Source organism: Perognathus longimembris, chromosome 17 (genome assembly GCF_023159225.1).
Source record: "Perognathus longimembris pacificus isolate PPM17 chromosome 17, ASM2315922v1, whole genome shotgun sequence".
NCBI classification, from domain to species: Eukaryota; Metazoa; Chordata; class Mammalia; order Rodentia; family Heteromyidae; genus Perognathus; species Perognathus longimembris.
This window is the reverse complement of record NC_063177.1, coordinates 47,453,485-47,476,553: the sequence shown is the minus strand read 5'-3', so window position 1 is coordinate 47,476,553 and position 23,069 is coordinate 47,453,485. Positions and strand designations below refer to the sequence as shown.

At 46.0% G+C, this 23,069-nt stretch overlaps 2 protein-coding genes across 3 annotated transcripts in view; one reads left to right on the top strand and one right to left on the bottom strand.

Moving 5' to 3' along the window:
* Wipi1 (WD repeat domain, phosphoinositide interacting 1) overlaps nt 1-594 on the top strand; it is a 35,273-nt gene extending 34,679 nt beyond the window's left edge. For both annotated transcript variants that reach the window (XM_048367137.1, XM_048367138.1), the window contains one exon: nt 54-594. In XM_048367137.1, coding sequence (XP_048223094.1) covers nt 54-101 — 48 coding nt within the window. In that variant the 3' untranslated portion in view covers nt 102-594. The remainder of the gene's footprint in view (nt 1-53) is intronic.
* A 152-nt stretch (nt 595-746) lies between these two features.
* The window catches only part of Arsg (arylsulfatase G), a 66,935-nt gene continuing 44,612 nt past the window's right edge, over nt 747-23,069 (bottom strand). Inside the window, exons 9-12 of the mRNA XM_048367134.1 lie at nt 19,745-19,865; nt 14,082-14,172; nt 1,449-1,928; nt 747-1,403 (exon numbers count right to left, since the gene is read on the bottom strand). Of these exons, the coding sequence (XP_048223091.1) occupies nt 1,654-1,928; nt 14,082-14,172; nt 19,745-19,865 (487 nt within the window). The 3' untranslated portion in view covers nt 747-1,403; nt 1,449-1,653. The remainder of the gene's footprint in view (nt 1,404-1,448; nt 1,929-14,081; nt 14,173-19,744; nt 19,866-23,069) is intronic.

Genomic DNA, 23,069 nt, shown 5'->3' with positions numbered 1-23,069 from the left:
GCCCCCAGCCCCTTCCAGGGAAGAGTAAGGTCATTCTGTTTTGATTCCGGTAGATAATCTTGTGCCGTGGGAGTCAGAAGGGCAAAACGAAGCAGTCCTGATGAGAAGCACGCCTCAGAAATCAGGACATCCCCCGTCAGGTGCTTGTGGAGAAACAAGGAATGTGGAAGAATGGAGTGCAATTGTCTGAGCAGAAATGGGGGGCAGGAATGAATCCTGGGTGCTGGGCAGACTGAGCCACAGGATGTGGTTGATTTCTCGCCAAGCCCTCTCAGCCCAGGCTGCCAGTGGGCGCGGGGAGCTTCTGTCTCTATCTCTCTTAGGATACCGTCAAACCACCATGTAAATGCTAACTATATTGGTATATAACCCGAATTTTATATTAAAAAGGGCATCTGTTTTAAATGTATGCTGTGTAAAAAAAATGTACTTATAGGAAAAAAAATCTCTTTGAATTGTATTTCTTGTATATTACAAACATTTAGAGAAAGATTATTTTAGCCTGGCAAAGTATTTTTGCAGTGATTGGAATAAATCATTTATTACCTTGGAGTCCCACTTAGGACACTAATTAAATAAACTATGGCAAATGCAGTTTTGAGTTTTTAACTTTATTATATTTCTTATAAGTTTTAAGGTGTAGGGAGAACTAAAATCTTTAAGAGGGCTAAAGAGGAGTAGAGAGAGCTATGGATTCATGTAGACCTAACTTTGGTCAAGATCTAGGCTTCTCATGGCATCTTTGAGGAACTTGCTAGAAATGGAGGCTCTCAGTCCTTCCTCTAGGCCTGCTGAGCTAGGATTTGTAGTTTCCCAAGATCCCAGGTGATTTATAAACATAGATGATAGGTGTGTTGTTGTTGTTTTTTTCAATTCACATATCTGGCAGTATCTGAGAATCAGAGCAGGTGGGGTCATTCACACCAATAATCCCAGCTGCTCATGCTCAGGAGGCAGAGATTGGGAGGCTTGAGGTTTGAGGCCAGCCTGGGAAGAGATTAGTGAGACCCCATCTGAGTCAGGGGGCAGGGCACAGGTGGCTAGAACCTTTCATCTCAGCTATGTGGCAGGCATCGGTGGGAGCAACATGGTCTGAAGCCTAGCCCTGAACCAAAACATGGGAGGCCCAAGGTTTAAAAAAATGAAGTAAGGGCTGAGGGTGTGGCTCAAGTGGTAGAACACCTGCTTCACAAGCTCAAGCCTCAGTATAGTCAAAAATAAAGGAAAGGTGGTGATGATCTGCTCTACATAATATTGACTATTCATTTCTGCTAAAAAGATAAGTGAACCTGGGAACATGACAAAGTATCTGTTCGGTGTCAGATAATACATACACAAGGGACATTCCCAAACCACCTTGCAAAGAAGGGTTAAATAACGGTGCCCACATTTCAGATCTGGAGCTTGATCTGGAGGTTGACTCCAAAGCCAGTGAGCTTTCATCACACCCTGGCCCTTTGCCCCAGAACCCACGCTGCTCAGGAAGTCCCTCTAGCCCCATGGAGAAGAGACAGCAGGGACAGGGACAGGGCAGGGGAGAGAGAGACCACGTGGCATCTCCCAACCCAAATTCTGACCCTTATTTTGAAAGAGAAAGGCTAAAAAAACATGCTTAGCTCCCCCAACATTGCTCCTGGGGGGCACAATGGTGTGCTAGGAGATCTGGCAGCGGCAGGCGATTTGGTAGGGATTACAACAGGGAGTGACAGACGGGTCCTGAGTATAGTCCACCCTGGAGGTGTTGTCACTAGCAATGTCTTGAAGGACAGCCTCGAGAGCCTTGTGGATCTGGGGCAGCGCGGCCTGGTAGGCAGCACCCCTTCTGGGTAGGGGTGTACCTTCGGCCACGTCATCTTGGAGATTGAAAATGAGGGGAAGTGGGTGGTGCTGCTCACGCCCGATGCTTCCGTCGCAAGCTCTGGCTCCACCTAGAGGACGGATGACCACAGAAGCCTCAGTAAACCCAACCTGGACCTTAGGATGCCAAGGAGAGGGCTGATCCTGACTTGGCTTTAAATACACCAGCAATTGAAGTGTCCATGGTTACTCTCCAGGCCAAAACAATGATGTCAAGAACCTATTCCTGCTTTCCAGTGCTGGTCCTGTTGTCCACAATGATTTGACACATCGTTGACCTGCCTTCACAGCCAATAGATGGCTTATTCAATTAGCTTTGAGTCCGATTTGTGAATTGGGTGGAAGGATTAACATAATGTCACTTTGGGTTGAAGAGGAGATGCTCTTGGTTTTGTGTTTTTTTGGCCAGGATGAGGGTTTGAACTCAGGGCCTCAAACCTGCTAGGCTTGCGATCTACCACTTGAGCCACACCTCCAGCCTGGCTTTTTGCTGATTGTTTTGGAGAGGGAGTCTCACAGGGTTTTCTGCCCAGCTGTCTTCAAACCAAGATCCTCTGGATCTCAGCCTCCTGAGTAGCGAGAATTAATATGCATGAGCCACCAGTGGCAAGCCTCATGAATTCAAACATGGAGTGGAATCTAGTTATTAAGGTAAAACCCCCCGCCTCCCCCCAAAAAAGATATAATAAGAAACTTTTGAAAGGGAGAGTCAGGTACCTCTCTATCCTAGAACATGGTCAGGCCATCCCAGAAGTGAAAAAAACAAACCAGGTGTGGTAGCTTGAACCTGTAACTCCAGCTACTCAGGAAGCAGAGATAGGAAGATCTCTATCCTAGACCAGGCTGAGCAAAAAGCACAAGACCCTATCTAAAAATTTAAAGGCAAAGGGACTTGGGGCATAACTTCAGTGGTAGAACACTTGTCTACCAAGCTAGAGGCCCTGAGTTCAATCCCTACAACCACCACCAAAAGAAAAGAAAAAATATTTGAAGGGATAGCGAGATCCCTGGCTGTTGATTCCAATGACTCCCACCAACCCCTGCCCTTAATTCCGCTTGCTGTTTCCTCCTCCATGGGGCCTCCCAAGGAGCCCAGACTGGCCTCCAGCGAACTCATGATCCTTCCAGCCTCCAACTCCAGACTGTTTCTCATCTGCAGCTTTCTAAGCAAAAAGTAGTTTAGGTGTCTGGCATAAATAAATCCAAGAGAATAAACAGATGGAATTAAATCAAAGACCTTGAAACTAGAGGCACTGGCCTAAGAGAATCTTCTCTTAGTAAGTGCTCAAGAGGAACGAGGCTAGGGAACCCTGTCTCAGGGACTTTGACGGTGACATTCTTGTGAAAAATACAACAACCTGATTAAGACAGTCCAACTGTTAGTTCTGTACTACCAGTGAGTCAGAGCAGAAAGCCCAGTGCAATTCAGAAAAAAAGTGACCCCAGAGGTGAGAGCCACACTATCTGAAGAGGCAGCTTTCTTGTCCAAGCTGACCAGAAATGTAATTAGAAAGACTGTGGAGAAGTAGGTCACTTGGCCTTGAGGCAGCTAGCCGTTAGTAACCCCTCCCCACTCCCAGTTGTTCTAAGAGATTAGAAAGTTGCCATTTTTGTTAGGGTGGAAGTTGGGTTGCTAGTAAGGAGCAGATGAAGTGACATGAGTTGGACAAGTAAAAGTTGGGACTGGCCTGTTTACAAAAGAAGTGAAACGGCTCTGGGTCTTTTGCTTGTTGTTTTTGCTTGTTGTCTTTATTTTGGTGATCCCAGGGGTTGAACTGGGGGCCTCACACTTGCTAGGTAAGTATTCCACCATTCAAGCCCCACTTTGGGCTCTTTTGGTTATTTTCAGGGATAAAAGGGTCTTGCATTATTTGCCATGATCTTCCTATTTGTGCTTCCCATGTAGTTGAGTTGAAAGGCATATATATGTACACACACACACACACACACACACACACACACACACACACACCAACACCCAGCTATGGGTTGAGATAGGGAGAGATGGTAGATATCACTAACTTTTTACCTTGACTATCCTTGAGTCTTGAGTTTCTCAATCTCCTGAATAGCCAGGGTGACAGGTCTGAGCTACTGTATCTGGCTTTAGTAACTCCTCTAAAGAAAAGAGTGTCACAGGTTGCCTAGAACAACACTCCTCTAAGGAAGGATCCACAAGTTCAAGGCCAGACTGAGTCACTCAACGAGACTCTTCTCAAAACCAAAAAAGTGGGGGGTGGGGGTGGAGGGGAGACTTCCATTCTCTAGATAATGATTATAAATCCTAGGCAGTATGTCTATAAACAAATTGAAGGCTGGGTGCCAGTGGCTCACACTTGTGAGCTTAACTACTCAACCAACCCAGGGAAAAAAGAAAATGTTTATGAGACCTCCATCTCAACAAAAAAACTGGGCATGGTGGTCTCATACCTGCCAATCACACCCGCTATGGCATGGCAGGAAGCATAAATAAGAGGATCACCATGTAGACCAGCCAGGGTAAAACAAGGAACCCTATCCCAGAAATAACCAAAGTATAAAGGACTGGAGGTGGGGCTCAGAGTTGAGAGTAGCTGCCTAGCAAGCATGCAGCCCTCATTTAAAACCCAAGTGGGGCAGGGGAAGGGGGGGCTTGTGAGGGAATAGGGTGGGAGATGGAAGACACTAGAAAATGAACCCAACAGGAGGAAAATGGAAGGGATTCACCCCTTGAAGAAGGAGGCAGCACTGGGTGGGATCTATTTCAAAGACTTGCCCTGGGGACACTCCCCAGTCTGTGGTCTCTTTGGCTTGAGGTGTCACAGTTCAGGGCTACCACAAAAGAGGGCAAGTGACAGGCAAATCCCTAGGAAAGAGACAGCCACAGAGGACAAGCCTCGGGATCTACTTCTCAACCCTCAAATCCCTGGCTGACCCGGCAGCCAGCCAGGCCTGCCCAAGGACAGATTCCAGAACAGCTGGGGAGGACCAAACCAGCTCAGCAGCGTGGGTTCCATTCAAGTCAGAGATGGGGTTATTAGCAGCTCCCATTTCCCTGGGAAGTCTCCCAAAATCCAGGCTGGTGGTGGGGATGAAGGGCAGGCCTAAGATGGAGCACAAATCTGAAAGCACTGTCCTAACAGAGAGAAACTACAAGTTCAAGGCAAGCAACTCCTCATTAACTTCCAGAGGACAAAACAACAGCCAATCCTCTCTGAACCCAGAAATCTCTACAATGTTTCTTCCAGTGTCCCCTTTGCAGTTTTAAAACTACTCAACAGAAGATTTCCCATCCCAACAAGTAAAAACAAAAAACAAAAAACTTGTTCACACCAAAAGAACCAACAGCTCTTAGGCAGAGCTGAGAACCATTGCCCCTCCCCCTAACCAGAAAGGGTGTCTGTCTAGACACCCTTTACCACAGAAAGGGCTAGGAAAACCTGAACCCTAAATCAACAAATTATCCCCAGAGGGATGGAGCTGGCCAGCACTCACTCCACACTTTTTCATTTTATTTATTTATAAAGTCAGGGCTTTCGATGGGACCTATGGTCTCCAGCAGACCTTTCTATCCTTGAGTTATATCCAGACCTCACCTTCCATGCTTTTGTGAGTTATACCAGGAACTCAACCAGATTCTCACAGTAAATATTACAGAAAAATGTCCCACCCCTCACCTTCATGGTCCGGGAGTAGCAGGGAAGAAACACCTTTTAAATAAATTCCATCCTTTTCCCTTTTTTCCCCTCCTTTAAGAACCTTATCAGCAAAGTAGGAATAAGGGAATTAAAACTGATACAAAGAAGCTACAGCTAAGACTACAAACATTCGATGGGCCAGACACTAGATACTTTGTTGCTAAAATCATAGTAAGGCAGGGATGATATTTCTTACCATTCAATACAGGCATGATGACAGAAGTCTTGTTTGGCACAAGGAGAGAAGAAGGTAAATGTTAAAAAGTTTGCTGATTGGGAAGGAAGAAATGAAACTTTGGTCATGAATGACACACTAGATTATGTATAAAATCAGAAACAACAAAAACCCTGGATTGAATAAGAGATTGTAATACAGTTATAGGATACAGGGCTAACACCCCAAAGTCAGCCTCTTTCTTATACACAGGAAATGAAGAGGGGTGGGTTAAAGACAGAATCATTTACATCGGCACCCCCATCTAAATAAATGACTAAAGTACTTAGGCATAATGCTAACTATACCCAGTGAAAGAAATCTAAGTAACTAGAGACACCATCCACAGTCCCCCATTGAGAAAGGAAAAGTCAATTTTGTCAAGATGACAGTTCTTCACACAATTTGAAATGGATACTCAACGGTTTCCCAGTCACAATCACAAAGAGTTCCCTTCTGAAAAATCAACAAATGGATTCGGGACCGTCTATGGAGACATAAAAGACTCAGAGCAGCCATCACAAGATCGAAGGAGAGAGGTTACCCACCTTAAAAGTTGCTATAATGCTACAGGAAAAAGACAGTGTGAAAACACAAATAGATCAATGGAGCAAAATAATAAGCCCAGCAACACAGCCACATACCAAAAATAAATAAAGATTACCTTTGACAAGGAGAAAAGATTTTTTTTTTTTTTGCCAGTCATAGGGCTTGAACTGCATACTGTCCTTGGCTTCTTTTTGCTCACGGCTAATACTCTACCTCTTGAGCCACAGTGCCACTTGTGGCTTTTTCTGTGTATATGGTGCTAAGGAATCGAACCCAAGGCTTCATGCATGCTAGGCAAGCACTCTACTGCTAAGCCACATTCCCAGCCCAGCAAAGACACTTTCTTGAAACAAATAGTGCTAGAATAACAAGACAACTATGTAGAGAAAATAGATATAGACACAGACATTGCATTTTACATACACAGAACAACCTACCACATAACAACACACACACACACACACACACACACACACACACACACACCCTTCTCAAGTGAACAGAAGACATTTTCCAGGATAAACTGTATGTTAGGCTACAAAATGAGTCTCAATAGGTTTGAACAGAAGAGATTCCATGCAAAGTATCTTCTCTTTAACTGAGCATAGTGGCACATGGCTGTAATCTCAACACTCACAGGTCTCAGGCTGGAGGATTGTGATTTGAGGTTGACCTGGGCCACATAGTGAAACCCTGTCTCAAACAACAACAACAACAACAAAATCCATAACAAAAACTAGCTTTTTAACCATAAATGAATCAAGTTAAAAATCACACTAGATACTATGTTGGAAATGAACTACACAACTTGAGGGGAGGGAAAAACTAGGAGGAAATGAGGGAGGAGGTGACAATATTCAAAAAGAAATATACGGGCTGGGGATATGGCCTAGTGGCAAGAGTGCTTGCCTCTTCTATGTGAGGCCCTGGGTTCAATTCCCCACCACCACATATACAGAAAATGGCCAGAAGTGGCACTGTGGCTCAAGTGGCAGAGTGCTATCCTTGAGCAAAAAGAAGCCAGGGACAGTTCTCAGGCACTGAGTCCAGGCCCTAGGACTGGCCAAAAATAAAAAGAAAGAAAGAAATATACTCACTACCTGACTTATGTAACTACAACCACTCTGTATATCACCTTTACAGTAATAAATAAAAATAATACAAATGAAACTGGAAAAATATAGAATTTAGTAAATGAAACAATATATTCTTAACCAATGGATCAAAGAAGAAATAACAAGGAAGCGATAAAAATGAAAATAAAAGTTGGGCACCCATGGCATATGCCTATAATCCTAACTACTCAGGAGGCTGAGATCTGAGGATCCCAGCTCAAAGCCAGCCCAGGCAGTAAAGTCCATGAGATTCTTATCTCCACTTAACCACCAAAACCCCCCAAAAAGTGATAGAGTGCTAGTCATTAGTGAAAGAGCTCAGGGATAGTGCCTAGGCCCTGAGTTCAAGCCCCACCAAAAGAAGAAGAAAGAAGAAAGAGAGACGGGAGAGAAAGGGGAAGGAAGGAAGGAAGCTAGAAAGGAAGGAAGGAAGGAAGATACAACATGACAAAACCTGTGGGATCCTCAAATTCTAACATTGTAAAATAGGAAGGTCATGTTTGATAATGTACACCTGTAATTCTCCTACTTGGAGGACTCAGGCAAGAGGATAATAAGGTCAAGACCAGCTTGAGCTATATAGGGAGCTGAGAAGAAAGAAATGGGCAAGGAGAAGGGGGAGAGAGATTGCAGTGCTTTGTCCTTGCAGTCCCAGAAACTTGGAAGGTTGAGACAAGGGACTGATTAAATCCCTGAGCAATATAGTGAAACCCCATCTCAAAAATAAAATTATAAAATAGCTGGGTGCCAATGACTCAGGTCTATAATCCTAACTACTCAGGAGGCTGAGATCTGAGGATCACTGTTCGAAGCCAACCCTGGCAGAAAAGTCCCAGTAACACTCTTATCTCCAATGAACCACTCAAAAGCCAGAAGTGGCACTGTGGCTCATGTGGTAGAGCACTAGCCTTGAGCACAGAGTCTCAGGGACAGAGCGCAGGCCTTGAGTTCAAGCCCCACAACTGACAAAATAAGATGAGAAAGATCTCAAAACAAACTAACTTGTCAACTCAAGGAAGAAGAAAAAGAAGAACAAACTGGACCCAAAGATAGTCGATGGAAAAAACAATAAAGAGCAGGGTAGAGATACATGACATAGGAAACAGAAAAACAACAGAGAAAATCAACAAAACCAAAAGTCATTTCTTAGAAAAGACTCACACAATGGACAAACCTTTAGCCACACAGACTAACAGAAGTATAAGCCACAAATTACTAAAATCAGAAATGAAGATAGGGCTGGGAATGTGGCTTAGTGATAGAGTGCTTGCCTTGCATGCATGAAGCTGAGTTCGATTCCTCAACACCACATAAACAGAAAAGGACAGAAGTGGCCCTACGGCTCAAGTGGTAGCATGCTAGCCTTGAGCAAAAGAGGCTCAGAGACAGTGTCCAGGCCCTGAGTTCAAGCCCCAGGACTGACAGGAAGGGAGGGAGGGAGGGAGGGAGTGAAGGAGGAAGGGAGGGAAGGAGGGAGGGAGGGAGGGAAAGAAAGAGGGGGGAAGGAGACAGCAATGATTTAAAGGAAATAAAAAGAATTATAAACAAGTTCTATGAACTGAATATCAACAAACTGAATAAAATAAGTAAAATCTCTAAGTAACAAGAAACACAAAATCTACCAAGACTAAAAAAACAAAGAAATATAAATCTGAGTTGGGCATTGGTGACTCACACCTATAATCCTAGCTACTCAGGAGGCTGAGATCTGAAGATCTGGGTTCAAAGTCACCCTGGGTAGGAAAGTCCATGAGACTCTTATTTCCAGTTAACCTAGAAAACTAGGAGTGGCACTGTGGCTCAAAGTGGTAGAGTGCTAGCCTTGAGCAAAATAGCTCAGGGACAGCGCCCAGGCCCCAAGTTCAAGCTCACAACTGACCAAAAAAAAAAAAAAAAAAAAAGAAAGAAAGAAATATAAATCTACATAAAACTATCACTAGTAAGGAGATTGAGCCAGTAAGCAAAAAGCCTACACGGGGGGGCATGTAGCTCACTTTCAGAGCATGTGTTTAGCATGCATGAAGTCCTGGGTTTAATTCCTAGCACCAAAATCAACCAAACAGCAACAACAAAAATCTACTGATAAAGAAAATCTGCCAACTTAATTATCTCTAAAACAGACATTTAAATAAGAGCTCATACCAATCTTTTTCAAGTATTTTCCAGAAAATGAAGAGGAACATACACTTCCTAAATCATTCTATGATCCCAGTAAATCCTCTTGATACTAAAACTAAAGACATTACAAGAAAACTAGACAATTGTCCTATGATCATTAATTTGGTGTGTGTGTGTGTGTGTGTGTGTGTGTGTGTGTGTGTGTGTGTTAGTACTAGAGCTTGAACCCAGGGCCTCACACTCTTGCTTGACTTGCTCATTTACTTGCAGCTAGTGTTCTGCCACTTGATCCATGTTGGGGATTCATCTTGGCCTTAAGGGGGGGAAGGGCAAGGAGAGCGCTCCCGAGACGCCGCCCTTCCCCCAGCCCTGGGGCAGTGTGGAAGTGAGCCACACCTATCTCCTTCTGGGTCTGGAACCAGAAGGGGTAGCTTTGAAACCATCCCCCACCTTGCACCAGTGAGCACATGTGCTCCCTTTTCGCGCGGGCTTTGCCCACAGGGCGGTACTATGGGAAGTGACGTTAGCCCAGGAGGGAGGTCCTTGGGAGCTGCTCTTGGATGGACAAGCTCGCCAGCCTATCGCCAGCTCATGCTCAATCCTTGTCATCACTACTACATTACTGTGAGTCCCTCCCGATTAAATTGGATTGCTTTCCGAAGCGTCTCCAAGATCCTTCTGCGCCTGGCTTCCTTGGTGGGTAAGGAGGGAGGAAAAGGGGATCTCGTTCAGCCACGTGCACCTTAGGCTAGCCCGTGTCCCTCGCTCCACCTTGGCCGCCTGCTGGTCGGGTGCCCAGGGGAGAGGGTGAAAAGGGGAGCTCTGATAAGGGAGTAAGCTTAGCATCCCCGCACCAGGGGAGGTAAATCCAGCCTGGCAGATCCATGCCTCCAATTTGTCATTTTGCTAGTTAACTGCAGATTGACTACAAACTCGGATCCTCCACATCTCAGCCTTCTGCCTAGCTAGAGTTGTAGATGTAAGCCATGTGAGCCAGCCGGGTGCAGTTTTGATCCAATGATTTTTAACAATCATTTAATGGTGCTGAGAGCATTCACAAGGAAAAAGGATTATCTTGATGCTAGAAAAACTGGATGTCAACACATGAAAGAATGAATCTGGATATTTACCTAAAACCACATACAAAAATTAACCTATGGGGCTGGGAATATGGCCTAGTGGAAGAGTGCTTGCCTCGCATATATGAAGCCCTGGGTTCAATTACTTAGCACCACATTATACAGAAAAAGCCAGAAGTGGTGCTGTGGCTCAAGTAGTAGAATGCTAGTTTTGAGCACAAAGAAGCCAGGGACAGTGCACAGGCCCTGAATTCAAGCCTCAGGACTACAAAATGAATGAATGAATAAATAAATAAATAACTTAAATACAAAACCTAAAACAACAAAAACTTCTGAAGAAAACATATGGGCGAAATCTCCATTGCAGTTCTCTAGTAGTTTCATGGATGAATTCAATCAAACCTGACAGAATTAGTACCAACATTACAAAAATCCCTTGCAGAAAACCTGAAGCAAAGGAGAGCCTTCCAAATTCACTTTAGGTGGCCAGCAGAACTCTAATACCAAACCTTGATACTGGCTTTACAAAAAAGAAAAACTATAAATAAAATCATAGCCCATCTACCCTAACAAGGTGCAGAGAAAGCCATACAAAAAAAAGTTAATACAAAGCCATAATTAATCAGGGTTGATTCAGGAATGTAATATGGACTTACTAACTAAAAAAAAAATCAGTCAATGCTAACAAATGTTTTAGCTTTCCACCACTGTGACAAAACCCCTGGGTTAAACAACTAAAAGAAGAAAGGTTAAGGTTGGCTGGTAGTTTAAGTAGTTTCAGTCACACCATACTTGAGCCCCAGGTGAGGGTGAAACATGGCGGTGGAAAGGCATAACAGAGGGAAGCTACTCACCTCATGGAAGCCAGGAAGTAAGAGAAAGCTGGGGTCTAGGGACCAAAATATACCCTACAAAGGCACACATTCAGTGACCCCCTTTTTTCATTCAGCTATGAACTCATCCACTGATGAAGCAAACATCTTCACAATTCAATAATCTCCCAGAAGCCCCACTCTGAACACTGCTTACACCAGAGACTAAATCTTCAACACACAAGCCTTTGTCAAGGGGGACACTATATCTGTAGCAACAATTCACGACAGTAGGTAGTACACACGCAAGGACAACCATTTAGCTCTGTGCCTTTCCCTGTGTATGAAATCTGCCTTAATCATCTCATAAACAAAACAAAAAAGGAAAAACAACAAAGTACCTTAGCTAAACCAGATTGGCTATCTTTTCAAGGTCATGAACTAGGAGTTCATTACCATAACATCCTATCTTCATCTCAGAAGAACACCCTGTTCTCTAACCTATTGCAGTAGATGAATGTCAATTTTTGGGCTTACCCAAAAGCAGCTTTAAATCACTAGGATGCAAATTTGAGAGGGAGAGGGAGCAATCAGAATCTATCTGAGTTTTACCCTATTCACAATTTTCATCTGCATGGTGAGAGCTCATTGTGCTCCCTACCCCACCCCCACTGGTCCTCTGGCAGAACAGGTCTCCTCTGGGTATTGTAATTCCTATCTGATCGAGATCGCTTTTAAACGGTTCTATGACTTCACAGTAACATTTACGAGTCCAATGTTGTGGACTTGCTGGCAGGGTTAGAACTTCTGAAATTAACTCAGCCTGGAGCTCCCATACCTCTGAGATAGTGTAATGTAAGGACTCTAATCTTGAGACGTTTCATCTGAAACCATAGCAAATAGCTGACTGTTTTGTTTTGGGTTTTAGGACAATCAAAGATTCTTCTGACATTTTTAATAATCCCTTGAGTTATGAACTCAAAGGACTTGTTTTTACACCACATTTTCTTTTGGGATCACTTATTTATACTCAGGGCAAAGAAATTTTGTTATTATATAATACTTTGAAATTTGCAACATTAAATAACTAAATTCAACTGGAATTTGCATGAGGTCCTAGATTTTTCTCTTTCTGATCTTTTTTCCTTTTCATTTTTGTTTTCCATTCATTCATGAACAAATGTTAGGGTTTATACTGAGTGCAAGACTAGACTAACCACTTTAAAACAATGAAGGCTAAACAGCCTAAGTACATCAGAATTTAGGGGTTTCTTTTCCATTTTTGCAATATGGGGGATGAAACTCAGGGCCTTGCATATGTCAGGAAAATGCTCTATCAGTCTAGAGTCTTGAATTTAGACTTCTTAAAAGTAACAAAGAGCTGAGTGCCAGGGGCTCATGCCTTTAATCCTAGCTATTCAGGAGGCTGAGATCTGAGGACCATGGTTCAAAACCAGCCCATGCCGCCAAGTCCATGAGACCCTTACCCCCAATTAACTACCAAAAAGTCAGAAACGGAGCTGTGGCTAAACGTGGTAATGCTCTAGCCTTGAGCACAAATACCTAAGAGACAGTGTCCAGGCCCTCAGTTCAAGCCACAGAACCAACCCATGCATACCAAAAAAAAAAAAAAAAGTAACAAAGAAATAGAATACAAATGTCAATGACCACCACATACAGCAGAATATGCCATGCATCACAGTTCTCCAAACTCCAAAGAGGGGGACGGCGGCATTTGGTTTGGGGGGTCTTAAAAGCTGAGAGGAATTTTAATGTGGAGGCCAAGGAAGAAGGACCTTGTTCTGGGTGAACTGGGCTGGGCAGGTAAGTGAATGCAGGACTGAGTGGGAATTCAGCTGGCGGCAAGAAGCACTAGAACCCTCCAGATCCAATACTTCTGAAAATATTCATTGAAGACAGACAAAGAGTTGGGCCAGGCACAATGGTCACACCTGCAGTCCAAACTACTTAGGAGGTAGAGATTTGGGCAGTGGTGGGAAGGGGAAGGTGATCTCGAAGCCAGCAGAGATAGAAAATGAGCAAGATCCATCTCAACAAACAAGCCTGGCATGGATCGCAGCTCTACAGGAGGCACAGGCAGGAAGAACGTTGTCCAAAGTTGGCTCAGGGTGAAAAACGCAAGACCCTACCTTAAAAATAACTGAAAGCAACAAGAAAAAGAAAACAAGGGAGAGTGATGAGTGGATGGGTGGGAAGTGGGGGTGTAGGGTGTGACTCAAGTGGTAGCATGCCTACTTCAAATCTACTTCCAAAGCAGGAAGACTGTCCAAATAAATGAGTCTCAATAAATCAAGAAGCAGAGACCTGTCAGTCTACAAAAAAAAAAAGGCCTCTAAAGTGCTAATTGTCAAGTAAATTATGCTGTAAAATGTCTCTAGGCTTCCATTTTGATAATCAGCCAAACTGACACTTAAAGCCTAACAAGAGTGGAAAGCCCATGTCTCTCCAGGTGAGAGGGAGCTGCATGGAAGCACTCGGAGTCCCCAGCTTGCTGTAGAAAGGCCTCATTTTTTTCACTGGTCCACGGGAGCCTGGGTTTGGAGCCAGCACTGTGCAGGGGCTTTGTGCATCCTAAAGAAAGGCAGCCACTCCCGGAGTCCGGGTGTGCAAATGCTAGTGAGGCTGTGCTTCCGGCTCACCTGTAACGTAGAAGGCCTTGTACTGCTCCAGGCGGACGGTCTGCAGGTCTCCATACGCCCCAGCCGCCCCGCTGTTGGGGTGAAACAGCACCTGACAAAGGCAAACAGGGCATGTGCATAAGAAAACCATGGTAGATGCACCCCAAAGAAATCATGGCTCTGTACCCCATGGTCTCTCCCTGACCCCTAAATCCTCCTTGTCAGACAAGGCCTATGTCTATTCTGCTGGCTATCCTGCTATTTGCTTAAGAAGTGTGGGCTACCACTCTGGGCCCCATCTCATTTCAGTAGGTCCGATTTCCAGACCCAGTACTTGCTTTGTAATTCATAGGGCCGGGTGCAAAATCAGATTCAATCATTTGCTCACAAGTTAATTTTCTTTTCCCAGAAAGCTACCATAAAGCTTGAAATGAAGCTACTGGCAAGGCCTCTTCATGGGGCTGCACACCCATGGTGCCCACCTGAGTCCCCCAACTGCAGAAAGGAGCCTACACACTTTCATGGTTTACCCTATCTCCAGGGGCTCCTTCAGTCCCCAGAAGATTTCCCATCTCCATTGGGGGGGCCTTAAGGGGTGCTCGGTTCCTCCAGCAATGGACACAGCCTTATGTCTGGGAGTGCACTTCTTCTGCAGTGATGGTGATGGGAACCTAGGGCTTCACCCATGCCAGGCACACACTAGGCACAGTGGGTGACACCTCCAGCCTCCCGTCCTGGCAGACACACAGACACGCACGCCCGTGACTCAGTCCTATTGCACTTGTGCTGAGGAAATCTTTCCTCGCCCAGCCCCACATGAAAGAATCACCCGCAAGAACGGAAACACCTACTTCACAGTTCCCGAGGGAAAGATCTGGTAGGAAATAAAAGGCCAGCATCCTTGGTAGGTCGGTGGGTTTGAGCTGGACGCATGAGACTGCCCCGGTATGAATGAATCATGACTGTATATATCGCTGGAAAGGCACTTATGTGATTCAAAGTTTCCATGGGACTTGAGGGAAAAAAATGAGAACCATCTGTGGGAGCTGTAAACAGCTGCCCCCACCCCACTGGGCTTCAGAGCCCTGAGACAATGCCGCCTAGGGGGCCTCCCTACCTCTGCACCCCCTCAACCTGCTGTTTCCCTGGCTTTCCTATGTCAACCTTGCAAACCCCCACGTCAGGCTCCTTCCAAACAAGAAAAGCAGCCAGAACTGAAACACCTCACTTGTTCCGTCCCCATCCAAGGTCTCACTTCTCACTGCTTTTGTTTCCATGAGACATGGGGGCGGGGGGGGTGGACCACCAACTGGTAACTGAGATAGGATGTGCCCAGACCCCACAGATATGGGAATCAAGGTGGACTTCAAACCCTGGACCTCAGTCACCAGGGAGGGGCTGCCTCATTCAGAACCTATGTACCCACAGAACCACAGGAAAGAACTTCCCAAACCCAACAGGATGTAGCACTGTGGGATGGCTGGTGCTCAGAAATTTATTTTTTTTCCCCCCCTTTGAGCAAACTGGTGATGGCTGTCTTGTTTACATCAACATAGGAAGAAGGTTGGCAAGTGTCCACAGGAATTGCAGCTGAAGAGATTTCCTCTCCGCATGCCTGGCCCACATTGCAAAGATGATTTTATCTTTGGCAGACTTCTCGCCGCTTCCTCCTCTTGGTTGCCTTTCTTTCCTGAACCTTTACTTGAGATACATACATACATACATACATACATACATACATATGTGTGTATTTATACACACGCATATATATGTGTTTTGTTTTATATACATATATGTATACATATGCGTATATATACGTATATGTACGTATATATACGCATATGTATATACATATGTATATATACGTATATATGTGTATATATATATATACATATATGTCCATTGGATCCTGGAAGATGGTTCTACATAGCATCCTCAGAAGGCAGACTCCCCCACTCCATCAAGAAGGAATACGCAGATCTGAGTCTCGGAATAGGGAAGATGAGATTGTCAATCCTTTCCCAGCCATTCTGGGTGATGTCTCTGACCGCTAGGGGCCCCCCTAACAGAAGCCATGGGGATTCCTGAGACTGAACACCTGGCTTCTGTTCTCTCCACCTATAGCATCAGGGCATGCCAAATATTTTATGGCCCCACAGTAGTCCCTCAGTGGGTGGAGCTGGGCAGGCTCAGGGCTGTTAGAAAAAGCTTCCCTTGATGGACAATCTTCAGACCTAGTCATGGCAGATAAACCTTGGTAGATGGGCTGGGAATGTGGCTTGGTGGTAGAGTGCTTGCCTAGCATGCATGAAGCCCTGGGTTTGTTCGATTCCTCAGTACCACATAAACAGAAAATTCTGGAAGTGGTGCTGTAGCTCAAGTGGTAGAGCACTAGCTTTGAGCACAAAGAGGCTCAGGAACAGTGCCCAGGCCCTCAGTTCAAGCACCAGCACCAGCAAAACAACAACAACAACAACTTGATGGATGGTGATGTTATCACCTCCAGCTTCCCTCTGGGAGTCAGGAGAACAGGAAGGGGAACCGTGGGTTCTAGGTTGTGGACCCCTCCCCTTCCCAGTGCTCAGATGGGAAGCCGTGTACAGCCCCAAACCCAATGCCCTTACTTGCCTATCTGGTCTGCTGAGATCAGGACCAAAAGGTTGAATATGCAGCAAGATATCATTGGCTGCTATGGGTTTTGAATGTCACGGACATGATGTCCCTGGAGAGGGCGAAGTGGGTCATGAGACAATAGGTATAGAAAAAAATGTCATCCCACTGTTCCCATTCGACCTCTCAACCTACACCTGGGAAGTGGCTGCGGGTCTGTGGTTCTGAGACTCCGCTTTCCAACTCCTCTTTCTGCTCTCTGAAGAGGGAAGGACCCCACTGCCATGCAGCATCTGCATCTTGTTATGAGCTGACTGTGTCAGGGAAACTTTGAGCTTCTAAGAACTGGAAATGATTTCCTACACCAATCTGTATGGTAACAGGTTGTTTAAAAGTTGCTTCTTCCTTGGCACTGGTGGCTCACCGCTGTGATCCTAGCTATTCAAGAGGCTGAGATCTGAGGTTCAAAATCAGCCCTAGCAAAAAAGTCCATGTGATTCTTATCTCCAATTAACCACCAAGAAAATGGTGGAAGTGGAGCTATGGCTCAAATGGTAGAGCACCAGCCTTCAGCAAAAAAGCCAAGCTAAGTTCAAGCCCCCCCACCACCACCACACACACAAAAGAAAAAGAAAGAAAAGAAAAAGCTGCTTTTGATTAAAAAACACAGACTCCTTACTTAAACACAAATTAAAAGCAGGAGGAAAACTAGGCATCCATGCCTTCCTTTTCTATCTGTGTCCTTTGCCCTAAGCCACTCGCTCCTGTGGTCTCTTTACAGCCATCTTGAAACTCACTACCAGGGCCAGACTGCCTGCCAAGCACCAGTGACGCTTACTGTCACTGAGATGGCCCCACCTGACCAACCCAGAGACAACAAAGGGTCAGCCCACTTGGCACCACTCCATCAGATACTTGTGACTGGGGCTATCTAGCTACCATACTATCCTTCTACCCCACGTAGCCTCTGTCTACTTAAACCGATGCCATAGCTTTCCCTACAGGTGGCCTAGGATGGGTGGTAGGTCTGTCTTCCATGGCTTCCATGGCCACATAATAACGATCTCCTGTCTCTGCTCTTCATCATGTCTCTACCTGGCATATGGGTGACGAGGGGACTGGCAAGGCCTCACATATGGAATATTCGAAATTTGGACCTAGGGCCTAAAACGCCACTCCCAATATCAGAATTCTTGTAAGCTCAGGACATGTGGGTGGACGAATACAAATTGCCTTCATTAAGAAATACCTATGTGTTCTATACACATATAGACATTGATAGATGTATGTGTATATGAAGTCACTCACTTTTATCTGCTAGCTTTCCCAGAATTATTTCTGATTCAAGAGCACTTAGGGGGCTGGGAATATGGCCTAGTGGTAAGAGTGCTTGCCTCTTATACATGAAGTCCTGGGTTTGATCCCTCAGCACCACATATGCAGAAAAATGGCCAGAAGGGGCGCTGTGGCTCAAGCGGCAGAGTGCTAGCCTTGAGCAAAAAGAAGCCAGGGACAGTGCTCAGGCCCTGAGTTCAAGGCCCAGGACTGGACAAAAACAAAAACAAAAAAGAGCACTTAGTATCTCTATTCCTATTACCTCGCTTCAATAGAGAGACTGACTAGAGATGACAGAACCGAAACGTGGAGCCAGCAACCACACATTGTCCTCCAATTCTGGGCCATGAGGCAGACTTAAGGAGCAAATCATCTGAGTTATAACCCATCCCACGTTCTCCCAGGAAGTCTAGATTGGTATCCACTTCTCCCCCGCTGGTTCCTGGGCCTACCCCCTGGGTTCGGACTGCTCCTGGATGTGGGAACGGAAGTGCGCACACGTACAAGGGCTGGCGTCCAGAGCAGTCAGCCAACGTCCAGAAGACCACAGTCCTTCAAGCCCTTCCTGGTGACAGCAATTATCCCGCTAGTAGCCATGGCAATAAACACTCAGGAGCACCTCTCCCTGACGTCTTTCTTACACAATCCCCCACCCCACCCTCCCACCCCCGGGTCACACACACACACACACACACACACACACACACACACACTGCTGACTTCCAGCCTACAACGGAAACCATCTTCCTGCTTCGAGCTGCTTAGGGGAAGCACTGCGGGGGACCTGGGAGGACCTGCCATTCTGCAGGGTCAGACTTTCTGGACAGCCATGGGAGAGCTGCAGAGGACCTTTCTGGCTGAGCTGTTAAACCCTACGAAATGCTTCTGGCGCGCAGATGTGTTGAAGACCCATCTTTAGATTGGCCGGGGAGAAGCTGGCAGCGAAAAGCAGCCTTAGTCGTCCCCAAGCACAGGGCACTTGAGCACAGCTGAGTCACTTACTTCCATGTGACCCTCCAAGACAGAAATAGACCCTTTGAAGTGTGGAGCCTCAAGTGGTGAGCCTCTGAGTTTCTCCAGCCTTCTTCCCTCCTCCCATTTCCTCTTCCTCTCAGGAGAAGGAAAGCACATAGGAACAAGGGGGGAAAGAGTCACCAGGACTGATACATCCTGACTGCCATCAAGGACTTCAGACACACAGAGGGGTCACTTGAGAAACAGATGCCCAAAGCCACGGTGGGGTGGGGGCAGGGGGAGTCTGGGTTCTAGCCAAGTGCTGGATGCAGACACTGAGCTTCGCTGAGAACGTGGAGGGGAATTCACAAATGGGATCCCTGCCCTCAAGAGGCTTCTCTTTCTGTTTCCCCACAATAAGCAAATCACAGACTCTGGTCAGAGATCTCATCCAACAAAAGCGTATTGGGTCCCTAAATGTTGTCAGGAAATTGAAAACATGCAGGTGAATAACCCATTCAAGAGAATAAGCATCCAATCTACATACCTCTACCCTATGCCAAACTGTTCATTATAATCTGGATTGGCACACTTGATGAACGGCAGGGGGGTGGTGGAGAGAGGTTCATCTCAGTGGACTTACTGCTCAGGGGTTCTAGCACAGGTCTGAACAGGCCAGGCACATGCACCTCCTGAGGGTGTCGTATTTGTGCCTAGGCTCAGATCTTAGACACCGCCCAGCCTCCTGCAGGGCTCTGATGCAGGCACGTGCGTCTCCCACTTACCCTGTGCCCCCTCCGCGACCGGCCCAGCAGTACTTCAGAGACATCCAGTCCATCGAAGTGTCGGTCTTGGGGTAAGCTGCCCCCTGCTAGGGCTATTACAGTGGGAAAAATGTCCAGCACACTACAGAAAAACAACAACAAACACAAGCAAGACACGGTTGATAGCAGTTCTTTCAACTCTTCCGTCTAGGCCGTGATGTCATCAGAACCCACCTGAACCAGCCCAGAGAAAATACTGGCCTTCGATGGCCTGCACCTGCCTTTCCTTTAGGCTCCATTTTGACTTCTCAAAGCTACAAGAAACAGAACGGTGTGGTGGTTCAGCACCCAGGCTCCGTAGCCAGGTGCTCCCTGGGCTGAAATCCCAGCTCTCCCATCTGTCTGACTTCTTGGTGTCTCAGCTTCCTCTTCGGTAAAGTAGGTATTTTAATAACAGTACCCACCTTGCAGGTGGTTGTGCGGGTGAAGCATGCAGGAGGGCATTCAGAAAGGGCTTAGCGATGTCTGTATTGTAACTCTTCACAGGGATACATCCTGAGCCTAAGAACTTGGGGGGTCTACCTGTCCCCAATTAGGCCACAGACATTGGCTTTGCAGAAGTCCTATAGATCAGGGTCTACAAGAAAGTATTCCCTATGGGCTGGGAATATGGCCTAGTGGCAAGAGTGCTTGCCTTGTATACATGAAGCCCCGGGTTCGATTCCCCAGCACCACATATATAGAAAACAGCCAGAAGTGGCACTATGGCTCAAGTGGTAGAGTGCTAGCCTTGAGCAAAAAGAAGCCAGGGACAGTGCTCAGGCCCTGAGGAAAGCTCCAGAGATGGCAAAAAAGAAAAAAGAAAAAACAAAGTATTCCCTGTGTTTTGCATTTTCCCAGTTCACAGTCTCATAAATATTTACTCTTTGGTCACAATATGTAAAATTTTAGCTACTGTATGTGAAACACCCCACTGCCATTATTCTAGCTCATTCAGTGCATTGCAAAACAGTAAAGGCTTGTGGTTAAAAAAAAAATTGAACATCCAGAAACATGAAAAAGAACAAACAGTCCAGCACCCATAGACGGCCATTGTTAACCTTCAGGTGGGATTTTGTGAACGGGCTTTCTCTATGGTCACAAGGTGTACTTGAAATCTCCCTCCAGCTTACTGTGCTCACCTCAGGGGGAAATAATCCCTCTAGTAATAACCGAGGGGCCATCCTTTCCACAGAGCTCTTTACCTGGGGGCCTCTGAGTCCATGGGACTTGGTGGATGATGTCTTTGTCAGGCTGAGCTTCTCTTAGAAAGCAGTCCTGGTACACCAGAGGCTGGGCCCAGCAGCAGGATTCAGACTCCAGCGCGCGGCGCCTCGGAGGCTTCATCTCTCCACTAGCCCCACCTGACGCTGTGGAGGTGATCTGTCTAGAGGACCCACCATGAGTGTGCTACCTCCTGTCCTATCCGCCCCCCTCCCTCTCCCTGCCAGGGCTCTGCCTACGACTGAACTGCTGGCCCAGTGTCTCTGTGGACTGCGCGCTCCAGGTTCCCGCTTGCCAGCAACTTTCACAGTCCACAAAGCCGGTGGCTTATCTCTAGAGATATGCACTCTACGAACCTGTACGCCACACGGAGACCCAGTTAAGGCATGCAGAGTCAGCACTTGCAGAGTCTAGAAGAGTCCAGGAACCTGTCCAAAGTCTAAGACTCCTGCTCTAGATTGAGAAGCAGAGGAGACTCCACTGCGGTGTGAAAGGGTTGACATGGGTTGGGGAAGTTTATTTAAGGCTTTGCTGCCTTGCATCCCTCAGCGAGATCAGATCTCAAAATGAGTCAAATCAGTGAGCAAGGAAAACACAAATCATAGCAGGGCTTTTTGTTGTTGTTGTTGTTGGTGGTGGTGGTGGTGTGTGTGTGCTGGTATTGGGGCTTGACCTCAGGTCCTAGGAGCTGTTCCTTAGCTTTTTCACTCATGGCTGGTGCTCAACCATTTCTGTCCACAGCTCCGCTTCAGGCTTTTTGGTGGTTAACTGGAGATGGGAGTCTCACAAACTTCCCTGCTTGGGCTGGCTTCAAACCATGATCCTCAGATCTCAGCCTCCTGAGAAGCTAGGATTACAAGCACCAGGTGCCAGTGTGGCTCACTTCAGTTCTGACATGAATCATGTGCTTTCTTTAAGTGTCACAGATGGGTCAAGTCAGTGAATGAGACAAACTGAATCTGCATGATGGTCGTGGAATATTTTGTAGGCTTTCCTTTTCCCATCCTTTCCCCCACCTCCTTCTCTCATGAAATTTAGCATTGTAATTATAGAGCCCTAGTTCGAAAGTTTATGGAATCCTCGTGTCTCAGCCTGGCAGCAGCCTCGGAGGTAACTAGTTCATCCAGAGAACAAAGAAAACCTTCACCCACGAGAAAACCTCAACAGGTCTGGTGACTCACACTACGCAGGGCAGCCCAGTGCAGCAGCGTTGGCAGGCTCAGACTGTCCACAGATCCTTCCCCAAGGAATGGAGCATGCCCAGTCTGGCTCACAGAGCAGCCTGCAGTACACACAGCAATGATACCATCCCAGGGCGGGGCTCAGCCTGCACGTGAACTTGGAGAATGCAGCCCCATTCTACAAAGGCCTCCTACCTCATGGAAGAAACAGATCTTGGGAGTCTTTGAAACCTTGGAGAAAGAAAACAAACAAAACCAAGCAGGACCCCCAAACCTGCATTTTTTTTTTTAGTTCTTTGTTTCTATGCTTGATGTTTGACAGGCTCATAGTTTGACTCTTGTGAGAACTGGGTGGGCACTTCTACTTGCATGGCCTCTTCCATTTAAAACAAAATTCAAAAGGATGCATTTTGTAGCTGGGAGAGATGACTTGCTCCTGTCATTCCAGCTACTCAGGAGGCAGAGATACGAAGGATCTCCCTACAAGGCCAACCCAGTGAAAAAGTTAGGAAGATCCCTATCTCAACCAAAAAGCTGGGCATGGTGGCTCAAATCTAATTCCAGTGACACCAGAGGCATAGGTAGGAGGATATGCTCCAAAGTTGGCCAATGGGAGGGGGTGGGAGGGGAATCACAAGACTATACCTGAAAAAAATCAACTAAAAGCAGAAAGGGCTGGAGTTGTGGCTTTAAGTGGTAAAGTACTTTGCTGGACAAATGCAAATTCTCAAGTTTGAACCTCAGTACTACCAAATAATTATGCTTTACAACTTCACTAACATCATAGACATGATTATATAACATGTAAGTAAATATATAATATATACTAAGATGTTTTATTCAACATAAAAGTATGGGAATTCCATGGAATTAAAAAAGAAAGAAAGAAATCAGCCAGGTAC